Source organism: Beta vulgaris, chromosome 4 (assembly GCF_026745355.1).
Source record: "Beta vulgaris subsp. vulgaris cultivar EL10 chromosome 4, EL10.2, whole genome shotgun sequence".
NCBI lineage: Eukaryota > Viridiplantae > Streptophyta > Magnoliopsida > Caryophyllales > Amaranthaceae > Beta > Beta vulgaris.
The window spans coordinates 48075221-48090923 of NC_079205.1; the positions used below are offsets into that span (position 1 = coordinate 48075221).

The 15703-nt window shown below is 35.7% G+C and overlaps 2 protein-coding genes across 2 annotated transcripts; both read right to left on the reverse strand.

Moving 5' to 3' along the window:
* Positions 1-4681: 4681 nt before the first annotated feature.
* On the reverse strand, positions 4682-6202 carry LOC130591165 (disease resistance protein RPM1-like). Its single transcript, XM_057394100.1, has one exon. The coding sequence runs from the start codon at positions 6200-6202 to the stop codon at positions 4682-4684; it is 1521 nt and encodes a 506-aa protein (XP_057250083.1).
* Positions 6203-6290: 88 nt separating this feature from the next.
* Positions 6291-11206, reverse strand: LOC104890949 (putative disease resistance RPP13-like protein 3). The gene is made up of 3 exons (XM_057394101.1): positions 10775-11206; positions 10312-10703; positions 6291-6678 (listed from the first exon to the last, which is right to left on the reverse strand). The coding sequence occupies exons 1-3, from the start codon at positions 11204-11206 to the stop codon at positions 6291-6293; spliced, it is 1212 nt and encodes a 403-aa protein (XP_057250084.1).
* Positions 11207-15703: the final 4497 nt, after the last annotated feature.

Sequence of the window (15703 nt, forward strand, 5' to 3'; positions counted from 1 at the left end):
ATCTGATTTGGTCTGATCTAATCTGAACTTATTTTTTCTGATCTGATCTGAACTTATTTTTTCTGATTAGATCTGAAATAAGCAAAATTAAGGTGAACTGAACATAGCCTAAGTAAATCAACTACAATCCCCAAAAAGGAAATTTAAAGTCAAACTTAGATGTAACATTGAAAAATTAACTTAAATATCGAAGATAATTAAGTTATTGGCCCTTTTGACAATCAGCTTTTAGAGGTTTTGAACTTATTTTAGAGTTTTGACCAGTCAAAACTCTAATATGAGTGTTTGGTGAGGAGAGGTTTGCAAAAAGGTTTTGGGGCCAAAACTCTCAAAACAAAAACGCTACAAAATGCAACGTTTCGTTAAGAGTTTTACAAAACAAAAATTTGAAGACAAATTTACCTAAAGTTAATTACCATTATTAACCCAATGCAAAACCACCATCATTTCTACCACCAACAATTTCACTGAAATTCACCACCGTAAACACCACCACCGACATCCACACAAAAAACCACGACCACCAACCACCACTACCATTGATGAAGAATCGCAGATGGAGATGCTGCCGCCTTCAATTATTAAAATTCCTCTTTGAAAAAAGATAGATGTCAGCAAAAACGCACTAGTTGAGTTCAAAAAATTATCCCATCCCATATCACTTAGCATATTATAATATAAGATAGGGATAAAAAAATTGACTTGATTTAAGAATCCTTGTTTATTGTTTATCTTGGTGGAGCTAGCTATGTGAAATACTCTATCTACTAAGATTGGACAAGTCTGAGCATCAATAGTGACTAGTGAGAGTAGGAGAAGAAGATGGACGAGTCTGTCTATAAACTTACAGAGATCAAAATCAACAAGAGTGGTTCCCATTGTGTTTTACAAGCAAGTTATTAGTACAGATATTTACTTTGGCGAGAAGTGGTTCTGATGGAAATTTGTTAATGGAACTTGTAGTGGGCTTTTTATGTTCATGTTACGAGAGTAATGCTTTTATAGTTGAATTTTATCTTTTGTTATGGCGGAGTGAAGTAGGAAAATGAGGGAGATCTTTTTATGAATGGTTGACCTCTTATTAATGATGCTTGGTTTGTTACGTTGATGATCAAAATATGGCCTTGGTTCCCACTTGAAGTACGTAGTTATTCGTATTTTTCCGGTCGTCAATACTTTCGGCCCAATCGATGACTGTGTCTCCGGTAAGCTTGTAATTCTTCTCTATCTCGTACAGAATATCATATTTTTTTGTTCCCTTGACATACTTGAGAATCCTTTTTGCTGCTGCCAAGTGAGTTTTACTTGGCTCACTCATGAACCTTGATACATTGCTCACAACATGAACTATGTCGTGCCTTGTGTGTGTGAGATAGATGAGAGAGCCGACCAAACTTCAATATATAGATGCACCAACCTTCACTTTGCCATCACTCTTGGATATCTTTTCATTAAGTGCCATTGGTGTAGCCAATGACTTGCCTTCATTCGTTGAACTTTTCAAGTAGGTCATGTGCATTTTTCTCTTGTGAAAGAAATATTCTTAGCTTCCTAGGCTTTCCTTGACTTGCATGTCAAGGAAGTACTTCATGGCTCCAAGGTCGGTTATCTCGTATTCCGACATCATTGCATTCTTAAATTCATCTACATAGAGGCTTTCAATTTTGAATTAGTGCCTCTGTAGATTAAATCATCTACATAGAGGCACACTATGGGAAATCTTGAGCTCCTTGGGCCTTAATATATAGTGATGGCTCACTTGGGCTTTTTATGAAGCCATTTTGGAGGAGATAGCCATCAATTTTGCTATTCCAAGCTCGGGGAGCTTGTTTCCCATAAAGGACTTTTAGAAGGCGATATACTTTATTTTCTTGGCCTTCGATGACATAACCTTGAGGTTGCTCAACATATACTTCTTCTTCGAGCTCCCCGTTAAGAAATGCTGACTTGACATCTAATTGAAATACTGGTAATTTGAGTTGTGCAGCAAGTGCAAAGACTGGCATGATTGTCTCCATGTGAACTACTGGAGCATATGTCTCGTTGAAGTCAATTCCTGGTTGCTGAGAGTAGCCTTTTGCAACAAGACGTGCCTTGTATTTTTGGATGGAGCCATTTTCATTGTATTTGACTTTGTAGACCCATTTGAGGCCGATAATATCTCTTTCTTAAGACTTGTCAACTAGCTCCCATGTGTTATTCTTGTTAATCATTTTCATTTCTTCATCCAGGGCTTCGATCTATTTTTCTTCTTGTACCGCTTCTTGAATGTTTTTTGGTTCGCTAATGAAGAGAGCCATGATAGCTTGATTGCACTGAAAATCTTCCAAGTAGCTTGGTTGTCGCTGATCTCTTTGTGAACATCGTAACACTGGAGTTTGGCTTTGGGAGCTAGACTATGATGTTGGACTCACCAATCTCGAAGATGTTGTTGGAGATCTCTGTGATGATGGACTGTATGATGGCTGCGTTGCTGGATGAGTCTGACCTTCATCTTCACTTGGATTTGATGGAAGAAAATTTACTTAATGTGGTTGAGATTCCTTTTCTGTCCACGTCCATTGAGCTCCTTCATCGAAGATGACATCTCTTGAGATTATTAGCTTCTTATATTGTGGCTGATAGAGAGGATATCCTTTAGATTCGTCACTATATCCAATAAAGATATATTTTTCTCCTTTTCCATCGAGCTTTTCCCGATGTTCTTTCGGGATGTGGGCATATGTAATGCACCCGAATACTTTAAGGTGCTCTACTCTTGGCTTTCTTTTATGCCAAGCTTCATAGGGTGTCCAACCCTTTACTGCTTTCATGGGAGACCTTTTGAGAATATACACAGCTGTATATGGATAGCTTCAGCCCAAAAATATTTTAGTAAATTCTTAGCTTGCATCATACTATGGGCTATTTTAGCAATTGTTTTATTTTTCCTTTCCGCAACACCATTTTGTTAAGGAGTACGTCTTACTATTAATCCTCTTTTGAGCCTATGTTCCTTACAAAAGTTGTTAAATTCTTTACTTGTAAATTCTCTTTTGATCCCATGCTCCTTACAGAAGCTGTTAAATTCTTTACTATGTAAATTCTCCTCTATGATCAGTTCAAAGAATTTTTGTTGAATGCTCACTTTGTTTTTATGTGAGGACTTTAAATTGCATGAAGTGGGAAAACACTTCTGATTTTTGCTCCAATATATAGACCTGCATCATACGAGTGAAATCATCAACAAATAATAGAAAATATCTTTTTCCGTCAATAGAAGGATTTCTGGTTGGGCCCCATATATCTACGTGAAGAAGCTCTAGTGGAGCTCTGGCCCTCTACGATGAAGTAGGATATGACAATCGATGCATTTTACCATATATACAACCCTCACAAATTTTTCTTTCATTATTTATAGATGGAATTCCAATCACCATTTCTTTTTGTTTTAATAGTTTTAAACTGTTAAAATTTAGACGTCCAAATCTAAAATGCCACAATGTGGATTCATCCACTATAGAACTTGGGGGAACATTATGCTCCAATTGCATTCTTAATGAAAATATTAAATTAGGAGCCATTTGAGTAGTAGTAATAAATTGCCCTTTTTTCTTATCAAATATGAGGCATTTATTAGCATCAAATTTCACCATATAGCCTCTTTGGATTAGTTGGCGTACTTAATAAATTTTGTGCAAGCCCGGGGACATAGAAAAACTTCGTGAATAAATTTAGAGCCGTTTCTCACTCTAAGAACAATTATCCCCTTTCCAGCAACCTCTTGGTTGCTACCATCACTAAGAGTAATTTGAATTTTTATGTTTTCATCCAAATTGACAAATGAATTTTTGCTGTCAATCATGTGATTTGGACAACTACTATCAATAAATTATATATCGTTTGACGAGCATTTAAACAGGTATAAAATAATTGATCTCTACCATTTTATTGAAAATTTTGGATGAGATTAATGTATTCAGAGTACGTTGTTTTATTTGGAAAAGGAGGAGAGAGAATTAGTGATACACTTGAGATTGTTTGCAAATGGTTGTGTTTCGTTCAACTTCAAAGAATAACACATGCATATATATACATGTTTGAGTCGATGAATGATCGACATACATACTTCATTTTTCTTCTATAACACTCTAGAGAACACTAGGATACACTCTAGATAATACTAGACTACACTCAAGAATTTTCTGTTTAGATTATTCTATTCACTTTTCATCATCATTTTTTACTAAATTTTTCTAGATTAGTTTTTAATGATGTTACCTAACTCTATTTTTTTTTCTCCCATTATCTTTACGAACAAAGCAAGTTAATAGAAGTAAGCTTCATAGAATTATAGAAGGCGATGAGCTAATGACAAATTGAATTATATTTTTCACTATTAAAAAAGTATTAAAAGATAAAAATGAATTTACAAAGATAATAGTTTTGGGATGGACAAGAATTACCATAGACATAATTCATGATTCATGAACATGTAAATTTCCTAACAAAAGCATACTGAAATTCCATACTGTTATCACCATTTTATATTAACAACTATTAAATGGACGGTCTAGATAAAATTCATGAAAAAAAAATTGGGGAATGAGGATAAATCAGTCAATTATCTTGACCCCCCCTCCAATCCCATTTTAAACAAAAACAACAATACTTCCCTTCCCTCTTATTGCCATCCTCCTCTTTAACCATGAACATCCTTTCCATGTAAAAAACCATGAATAGACGTCTCATCAACATTTACAACAGTTATTGAATTTGAACTTGTTTGCCAAATTGTAAATGGGCATCGAACATTATTTTCATGCATTAGCGATAATCGGCTTAAACCCCATGGATTGGACATATTATGTATGGACACATCAAACTTGTTTGGACAACCATCAATCAATATCGTCTGAAGATGAGGCGTATTGATATACAAATACTTCAGATATGGTAGCCTATAGAGTATAACAACCCTAAGCTTACCATGTGTGAAGTGAAGATCCTCACCAATATAGGCTTCATTAAGAGTGAGGTCTTCTAGATTTGGTAGATAATGAAGCATATATAACTCACCTTCCTGGATTCTTGAATATGCCAAGTACAATTTGGTCAAGTTGCGAACCCACATTATCCACATTGGTAACTTCTCAAGTATTAATGGTCCACCCAAGTAGAGACGTTCAAGTAAAGGAGGAGGTGAGAATATGTATTCTAAATCAAGGATTTCATGATCTGCATCTATATTAGATTTTGACTGTACACTTAATGATTGAAGATGTTTCATCTTCTCTATTGCAGAGCACAACTCCCTCCCATATTCTTTGTGAAGATTTGTGATCTCTAGCCTTCTCAGCTGATTTAAATGTTGTAAATCAACCATTACACTAGGTCTATCAGCAACATCTAGACGTGCTAATTTTTGCAGCTTTGGAAAATTGAGTACTCCTTCTAGTATCTTTACACCTTTCTTCTTTAACTTTTGACGCCAAAATAAGGCAAGCCCATCATGTACGCGTAAGTGTACGTGCTCCTCTACATAAGCAATAAGATGGCGTAACTTATGACAATTACCAATTTCTCTAGGAAGCTCAACTACCAAACATTGCTTAAGATCTAGTGTTTGTAGGTTCCAAAGCTCCCCAATTGTCCTAGGAAGCGTTTTGACTTGTGTGTTTCTCAAGCTCAAATAATGCAAGTTATGTAGGTTTCCCAATTCATTAGGAATATTGTTAATGGGAGCACCTCCAAGATCTAGTACTTTCAAAAGGCGAGTAACTTTCAAGAACGAACTCATGTAAGGTTCTGACAACTTGCTAAACCAAAGGAGAGAACGAGTACTGCTCAAGATGTTGCCATTATTAACAACCTCTGCAAACATACTATTGCTAACACCATCTGCATAGATAGATAATCGCCGAATTTTTTTATTGGTTGTGAGTAAATTGTTTTCTGATAAAACTTCACCAATGCATAAGTATTCTAACTTTGGAAGAATTACTATCTCACGGACAATATCATGAACTCGAAATCTTATTTGTGGTCGCTCAGTTGGGTTATTTATCTCATGAACTTGAATCAAACTCCTATTAATGAGTTGACCCAAATATTCTTTCGCTACCTCTTCAACCGTTTTCCCTCGTTGATTTTGTATAAAACCCTCAGCAATCCACAGCCGAACTAACATGTTGCTGCTGATGATGTAATCTTCAGGAAACATGCCCAAGTACAAGAAACAAGGCTTGAGATAATATGGTAACTTATAATAGCTGAATAATAGTATTTTAGTGGTATTGGAGAAGTGAGGATTACTTCCATCTCAAAACCAAAACTATTGTACAGCTTAATCCACTCGAAATAATCTTCTCTTTGGTGGACAAAAGCCCTGCAATCGCTACAAGCGCAAGTGGTAATCCTTCACATTTCCCCACCATTTCCCATGACAAATTTTCCAATTCAGGAGGACAATTTGTATTACCAAATGTCTTATGACAAAAAAGATCCCATGATGCTTTTGCACTTAGAGGTTCCAACTTATAGAGATGATGACCACTTGATGGATCATTCCAAGCACCACCCACGTCTACTTCTCGCGTGGTTATCATTATTGCACTGCATCTTTTGTTATTGGGTAAAGCATTTTCAACATATTCCCACAGCTTTGAATCCCATACATCGTCGAACACGACTATGTACCTATAAATAATATTAAAAGGGCATACATGAATAATATAAAATAGATTTACCGAAATTTATACTCCTTTCATTTTTATTTAGTTTTTATATTAATAATTTATATGCTTTAGTATTAGTAGGAAAAGCAGGCCCTTCACTTTGAATTAATAACATTGATAATTCTCTATTTATTTTTTATGAGTTACTGTACTATAGTTTCATATGACTTTTGTATTTTGGCCTTGACTGACATATATAGTCATGTTGTGGTGAGAAGAGGTATTAGGGTGAGATGTGAGAAGGAATTATAATCTAATTGAGAAGGATTACAATTTTGATTACACATATGTAAGATATTTATAAATTTACCTCGATGTATATTTTAAAATATAATATTGAGATAAAATTTACGAATAGAGAATTATAGATATTAACGGTCAAACCTGTATTGGCAAGCGTGAAAGTCGTAATGTTGCAAGTTTTAGCAACGAAGAAAGTATTCATTTAGAATAGTTAAATGAGCTATATGTATTCTCTCTTTTTCTCGCAAAAACCCTAGCCTCTACCCATTCTTCATCAGTTAGGGGCTGCCATGAATGAAATCATTATGGTAAGCCCTTTTTCTTTTTAATTTTCCGTTTTTAGATCATTTTTCTATTTGTTGAATAACGTAGTCTCTCTTTATAAGATATTTTAAACCCTATTATGAGGGTTTTAGTTTCTGTTGTCAAGATCTCCTTTCCCCTATGGGAGTTGTGAGTATGATTTTTTTGTCTTTAGGTATGAAATTATTTTCTCATTAGTTGAAGTTTGGGACTCAACATGAAGGTATTGAAATCTCGGATGGGGTCAATATGGCTCGATCAAGAATGCTCTTCCCAGACTATGTCAGAATGATAGACTTCTTCATCAATAGCTGCTTGATTCAGAAATACAAAGGGGCTACATTATATTGCTCGATCTAGTTCATTGTAGTTTCATCGAAGACGAATTTGATTATTTAACCTTGTTGATTGTATCTTGTTTTTTTATACTTATTGTAAATGTCGTTTGACCTTTAATTAATGAAATTTCTCTTTTTTAGAATAAAAAAATATTCATTTAACATAAGTTATGTCATAAATTTTAATTTGTAAATATCAGGTGTCAACACCGAAAATTAGTTTGAATTTGCAAAATCTATTCCAAGTGACTTTGACATTCTGATATTTTTTTTGAACAAAGGATCTGAATAATTGTTGGGAGAAAAGTAATAAGTAAGGGTAAATGTTAATTAGTAAGAATGAGTTGTAATCAACAAAAGTCAAGTTTGATCACCACAGATCAGTTTCTATCGGCGAACATATAACATTTTAAGTGATTTTGGCATTCCTCTAATTGTTTAGAGGGTTATCAACAACAATAATTTTGATGTTTGTTAATTATTTATGATATATGGTGGATTTGCTACAGATCTTAACGGTCCGTTTGGTAGTGGGTTATAAATGGTGGTAATGGGAATGAATTTGTATGTAAATTTGTGAAGAAAATCACGGTTCATTCCCATGGTAATGCTAATTTATCCTATAGTGTCTGTTTTTCTTTTTGAATTTTCATTCCATCCAATACCACCTTGTTAGGTGGTAATCAGTGTAATGAAAATTAAGGTGAGTTTGCTTCCCCATGGAGAAAAAACAAAACTTGGGAATTGAAATTGTCTCCCCATGAAGATTTTAAGGGTGCTTCCCTTGTAAGCTACACTTAAATCCATTCCTATTACTGGAATTTATTAACGACTACCAAACAAACTGTAAAGGTATACAATGCAATTTTTGAAACAAAATGTATCTCGTGCATTCTTTGAAATCTTAAAGGTTCTATTTAAAAGAATAGACAACCAAATTGGTTGGTTTTCAATATGATAAAAAAGAATCTTATTAAGGCTATGTTTGGTGATACTAGTTAAAAAATAAAATGAAATTAATAAGTTAATTGAAACTGATAAGATAAAACTTAAACTGATAACGTGTTGGAACTAATAGGTAGTTGATTAGCTTAATTGTTTGGCAAATTAGTTATTATTAAAATTTTGGAAAGATTTTCGAAATTTTATTCACCTAATTTTGAGAAGGTAAAAATTTTAACATTTCATTTAAGCCATTCGGTGTTAATAAAAAAATTGAAATCAGAAAATCGTATAGACGTACCAGAAACTGGTTTAAATGGGTGGTAATCGTACTGATAATTTTTTTTTAACGATACGGTTGTCGAACAGATAAAAGTAACGATTAAACCGTATAGTTATGATTATTCAGTGAACGGTTAACTGAAGAACCGATTTTTTTTCTCTATCTCATTGTTGTGAAACATTTTCCAACAATTACATTAATTTTAATATTTTTTACTAAGTAACAACAACTAAAAGAAGTATATGATTGCTTGGAAACTTAGTACTAATATAAGCACTATAATTAGGGAATGGAGTGAATTCTTAGTGATAGTTTTATTTTCCAATAAATTTAATATCCACCCTATATTTTGTAGTAATGGTGGGGGAAAGTAATAACTTGTTTAGTAGAAAGGATTTGGAAGGAAAAGAAAGGAAGTAAAAGGAATTTTGTTACTTTTTACTGTTTGGTTAATCAAAAAAATTTAACTAAAAGGAAAAGGAAAGAATGGGAAGGAAAGATTTTTTAATAAAATTTCAATTTTCTTTCCTCTCAAAAATGGGGGAATTTGGGAAAAAATAGAAAAATTTATACCAAACACGGGAAGTTAATTTTTTTTTCCGTTCTCTTCCATTTTTTTCCTTTCTCTTCCCTTCCTTTCTCTTTTCTTCCTTTCCTTTACTAAAAAAGAACTAAAAATACTATAAGGAAAGAGAGGAGAGAAAAGAGGGAGGAAAAGAAAGAAAGGAAACAACGAGCTTGTAATTTCCTTCTAAATCGTTCCACAATTGGAAGGATTTGGTCTATTAAAGAGGCGGGGACATGAATCCTTCCAATTCCCTTCCCTTTCCTTCCTATATGTTGTATCCAAACAAGAAAAAATTCGCTCCCTTCCATTCTCTTCATTCCCTAATATAAGTTATATTTAATCATTTGTACTTAATAAAGGAAGTGTTTTTTCTAGTCTTATACTCTAATCTCCATTTAATTTGCTCATTTGCCCCAAACTAAAATAATCAAGATTAAAGTAATTTTTTTTAGGAGAAAAAGCTTAAGTGCTTGTTTGGTTGCAATGGAAATGAAATTCCATAGGAAATTACAATTTGTGGGAAATTAATTCCATTATGAAATTCTTAGAAATTAGTCTAAACTGTTTGGTAGTTATAAGGAAAGTTGTATTTCATAGGAATTTATGTAGGAATTGTGAGTGACCAAGGGGAGGGTAGGTAAATAAATTCTTACATTTTGGGAGAATTCCAAATTCTCATTAATTTTCGTTACCCTCATTTTCGTCATTTCATGTCAAGCAAACAACTACCCAAATCTAAAAATCATGAGAATTTCTATCGCCTCTTTAATGTATACCAGACCAAACAACCACTAAAAGTTATTTATATCTTGTTATAATGAACAAAAGGATTAGAAACACGTCAAGAACAAAGATTTATACATCACAGAAGATAAAATCGAAGGTTTTGGAAACTAAAAATTATAAGGTTAGAAGTACCTCTTTTCCTCAAGGTGGATCCTTAATTTACTGATAATGGTGTGCTCATCAGATGTATCTAATTGTAAAGAAGGCTCCGCGTGAACTTGCTTAAAGATGCTATTTAGCAAATCCCTCCATCTGTATGATTGAGAGACTGTCACCCAGGCATACACAGAGAAGCCTTCTTTGACCTTCTTATCTTCATACACTTTCCGAACAAGCGTTGTTTTGCCTAATCCTCCCATACCAACCACGGCTATGACAGCACGAGGGCCTTGTATCTTCGTACGATCTTGATCATTTTGCTGCTCCAAATTCAACCAGCTAAAGATTTGCGTCTTCTTACGAGTAAAATCGAAAAGCTCAGACTCATCCTTGAAGAGGGAGGAAACTCGAGGGTCTTGCCAATTCTGCTCTTTTCAGTAGAGTCATCTGGTGTGGTAATGAGTTCATACCTTTCTCTTCTGTTGTTTATCTCAACAATATCAGCTAGAATCTTTTTCATCTCAGAGCTTAACTCATGTTTGGGTTTCAGCTGTGTGATACAAGCAAATGCGCTCTTCACCCGCTTACTGATTTTGTTTATCATCAGTAAGAACTGATTTTTCAGACTTTTATTATAGTCAGATTGCAACAAATGTTGTTGTTGTTGCTGCTGTTGCTGCTTGAGCAGGAAGTATTGATCAATAACATCCTCAATGTGGTAAGCGCTTTCTCTTAGTTGCGTCAGCCACACACGGATGCCATTATCTACTTCAGCTTTCTTTTCAGCATCCTTGAGAACTTCTTTGATGCTATCTAATTCATATTGCAACTTTCTAACATCATCTGATAGGCTACCTAGCAATTCTGCCTCTGCAGTTATGAGGGTTGAAAGTTTCTCCAAAGCAAAGCTCAGCATAGTGTCTGCCATTTCGTAGTTTCGAATTTTTTTTGGGTTTAGATTCTAATTTCTAGTAAATGAGAGTTTGATAGATTGATATGTGATTTCAACCATGAATGCATATACTTATATATAAGAATAGGGCACCACTGGGTTAAACAGCTTGTCTGAAAATTTACTACCTTAAAAAGTATGGAACATTCTTTGTTCACCAAATCACTCAAACAATTGGGGTAATTATTTGCTTATTCTTTTCCGGATTAAAGTATAGGGTTTAGGAACCACATTCTTAATTCTTTGCTTATTATAGTTCAAAGTATGCATTTCACGAATCACATGCTCAATTCTTTGCTTATGTTTGTCAAAGTATGGCATTTCACGAATTTCATGTGCTCAATTCTTTTCTTATTCTTGACCAAAGTGTGGTGTTTAGAGAAGGCATGCCCAATTCTTTGCTTATTTTAGTTGGAGGAAATATATTCTAAAACCAAAGGAAATCTACTTGAAGATAAAAGATTTTAATATAATACTTTATGATAAGAGTACTAAATACAACTTAGTCGAGTAATTAAGACGTTAGTATATGTACGTGAGGTCTCGGGATCAAACCCTATACTTCACAATTTCTAAATTTTTTATTGTACATAGATTACATGAACTAATTAAAACTCCATAGGGAGAGTGTCATGTAGCACAGTTTATTGTTAATGCACGCCTTTTAATATATTTATATAGATATTTGCACGTTTTAGATTTTGCTCATTTGAAAAAAACGACAAGTGTGCAAAAAAATAAATGTGCTTGGAAACACATTGTTATAGTCAAGTGCATTGTCTTTTTTGATCATAAACTCAAAAAGAAATGGTTGGACATTAACCTAAATTTTCTCTTTAGAATAGCATAGAGGGGGGCCGGGGTTTGCAAAGCTTAAGCAAAAATATTTTCCGAGAGCAAAGAATAAATTTTATATCTTACATAGTGTACTCTCAAGACCTTAAACTTTTTCTGTTGTGGATACTTAGTGTTTGATATTAACAATGTAATCTCTTTATCTGAAAATCTCGAATTTTATCTGGACTAAACTTGTATAAATTTTTTTAAAATTATTAGAAATTATTGGACCTAATTGGAACTTATTGCACCTTAATTGATCAAATTTGTGATATAGTAATAGCACAGTTACTACAAATTAGAGTTTGATGGATTAATGTGTGATTTCAGCCATGCATGCACATTACTTATATAACTATATAACAGGGCACCACAAGGGTAATGGGTTAAACAGCTTGTGAGAAAATTTACTATGGACAAATTAAGTATGGAACATTCTTTGCTTACCAACTTAAACAATTGCGGTGATTAGGAATTTTTTTTTTTGACATCGGAAAAACGTGCATTGATTAAATAACAAAGTACAACCTAATACTAAACAACACAAAAAACAAACGAAAGCCTAAAAGAGCTTTATGAGCTCTTACATGTCCTAAAAAACAGATATAAGCAAAGCTGATAAAAAGTCGCCTAAGGAGTAACGCGCCGCTAGTCGATGAATGTGTTGGTGAAATCAAAACTCTGGTGATTGCCGATGGATGTGGTTGGAGAAGCAAATGACGATCACGATCATGACAACGAACCAAAGGCAAGATTTGCATCTCATCACATGAGCAAGCCCAACGAACTTCTGACTTGTGGGATTCTTGGCTCATTAACTGTAAAAGAGTCACATTCCTAGGTGACTCATGACTCTCTTTCGAGAGTCCGTCAAGTTTCTCCGTAAAGTAGGAGAAACGGGGTGTGCTGAAATCCACCAGATGAAACTGGGGGGCCGCCTGCAGATTTGATTTTGTCGAGGCAAAGACCATTAAGATCATTGCCAAGCAAAAAAGAGAGCTAAACATGGTGAGCTCTCGAACACACCTCCGATTTGTAAAATCGGAAAACATAAAGTTCAACCGTGAATAACGAACATCGCCTTGACCATACTCACATTTATCATCCATGTGATGTACCCGTTCCTTCAACAAACATGTCAATGAAACTATATATGTAACGACTACAACTTTACACCACCATCCCATATTCGACAGACAAACAATTTTTAAAAACCAGAACCAACAACATACTATGTCTAGAACAACATGGACGAACCAACTCACACCAACTAGGGGGGAGGGGAAAGGGAAGCCCAACTACTGGGGGGAAGGGAATGGGATGCCCAAACATAACCAAACAACACTTGAACAGGGGATACATGGGATGGGGTGAGGACTTGACTGAACCACTCAAACCTAGGGGGGGAAAGGGAAGGAGAAGCCCAATTAACTAAGACAGGGGAGGGGAAGGGGAGGCCCGACGAAGGAATAGGGCAGGGGGAAGGGAGGGCCGACGAAGGAACAAGGCAGGGAGAGGGGATACCTGAGTGACGTGACTGGGAAAAGGGAAGATGGGCGACACGAACTGGAGGCGACATGGGCCTGCACGCGGCGGTGGCTGACCGGACTAAAGAACCAACGACAACAAAACTTGAGCGAAAACCGGCGACGAAGGAAAATCGCAACGCGACTAACCTTCGTACGAGATGAGAACAAGCAGCGAATCAAGCAGCAGGCTCGCCGGCGACCTGCGCCCACCAACGAGCCTGCTGCGACGAAATTATGTGGAGGGAGGCTAGGGTTTTGGGTGTCGGGGCAGAGAGAAGGCAAAGAGGCTAGGGTTTTCTCCAGATGATTAGGAATTTAGGATGTCAAAATTCCTCTCTTCTAACAGTAATTATATTCCAGTCCGAATTAAAGTATAGGGTTTAAGAACCACATTCTTAATTCTTTGCTTATTATAGTCCAAAAGTGGCATTTCACGAGTCACATGCTGAATTCTTTGCTTATGTTTGTCAAAGTATGGCATTTCACGAATTTCATGTGCTCAATTCTTTTTTTATTCTAGTTGGAGGAAAGATATTCTAAAATCAAAAGGAAATCTACTTGAAGATAAAATATATTTTCCTCAAATTTATTACCATAATTAATTTCCAAATCTAGCCTCTTTCGCTAACGCTTCCTTGGGCATGGTTCCCCTATGTGGAAGAAATACAAGCACTTCATAATGCTCCTGAAGTACGTAGTTCTTTCATATTTTTTTACACATTTAGTACTTGCATGTTTTATATTTTGTTCATTTGAAAAAATAAAGGAGTATGCTATATACAACAAAAAAAAAAAAGCAAGGCTAAATACCGCGAAACATATTAAAAGACAAACCTACCCTTTGGGGGGTCATTTATGACAAATGACCCCCTTTTGGGGGTCCTCTATGAAAAATGACCCTGCTTTGGGGGGGGGGGGGGTTCATCTATGACAAATGACCCCCTTATATGGGGTCATCTATGACAAATGACCCCTTATATGGGGTCATCTATGACAAATGACCCCTTTTATATGGGAGTCATCTATGACAAATGACCCCCTGTAGAAGGGTCATCTATGATAAATGACCTCATTCCTGCTATACACCTACCGCGTCAAACATATAATATAACCTGACACGAAAACTTTAGGCGCCGACTATTATTGTTATAACGGACGTGAGAGAGAAACAAATAACGAATGCAAAAACAATAAAAACAAACAACAGATTTACATGGTTCACCAATTTGGCTACGTCCACAGAAGAGAGAGAGAATATTTTATTATGAGAAGAGAACATATTACAGAGAGAATAGAGTATTTTTCGTATAAAACAATTAGGTTAATGACCTATTTATATTCCCGCGTCAAAAACATGTTTTTCGGATAAAAACCCGAACCGCCCGACATGCTCGGGCAAACTCCGCCCGACCGGGTGAGATTTCGCTTTCCTAAAACAGCTTGCGCGCTCAACTGAAAGTGCCCGGGCGAAATCCGCCCGACCTGCCCGGGCGGGGCGCAAGACGAAACAGTTTCGTCAGAAAACAGTCATAACTTTCTCGTTTCTCAGCGGAATTGGGCATATGACCTATCGTTGGAAAGCTCTTGGAACAAGCTATCACCTCCAATTTGAATCACATCAAAACCATTGCTTCATTCGCAGACTGAACATACATTGCTTCAAAAGCAACCCGTTAGTTAGAGATTTTGTCATATACAAACTCTCTGATTTCAACCACAGACCAGATGCGGTTTCTTCCTCCACGACTTCAGTGATTATGTCATCTGCCAGACACAACATAATCGTTGAATGAGCCTTCTCCTCCAGAGTGGTCATCTCAGCGGTAACTGAATTTGTTGAATTCTGTGTCAACGGCGCCCACAACCCTTGTTGCTTCAGTAAAGCCCGCATCTTGATTTGCCACAGACTGAAACTATTCCTCCCAGTGAATTTGTCAATTTTCACATTCACCCCGGACATCTTTCTCACCCAGATCGAACACAAAGCTCTTGATACCAATTTGTTATAACGGACGTGAGAGAGAAACAAATAATGACTGCAAAAACGATAAAAACAGACAACAGATTTACGCGGTTCACCAATTTGGCTACGTCCACGGCAGAGAGA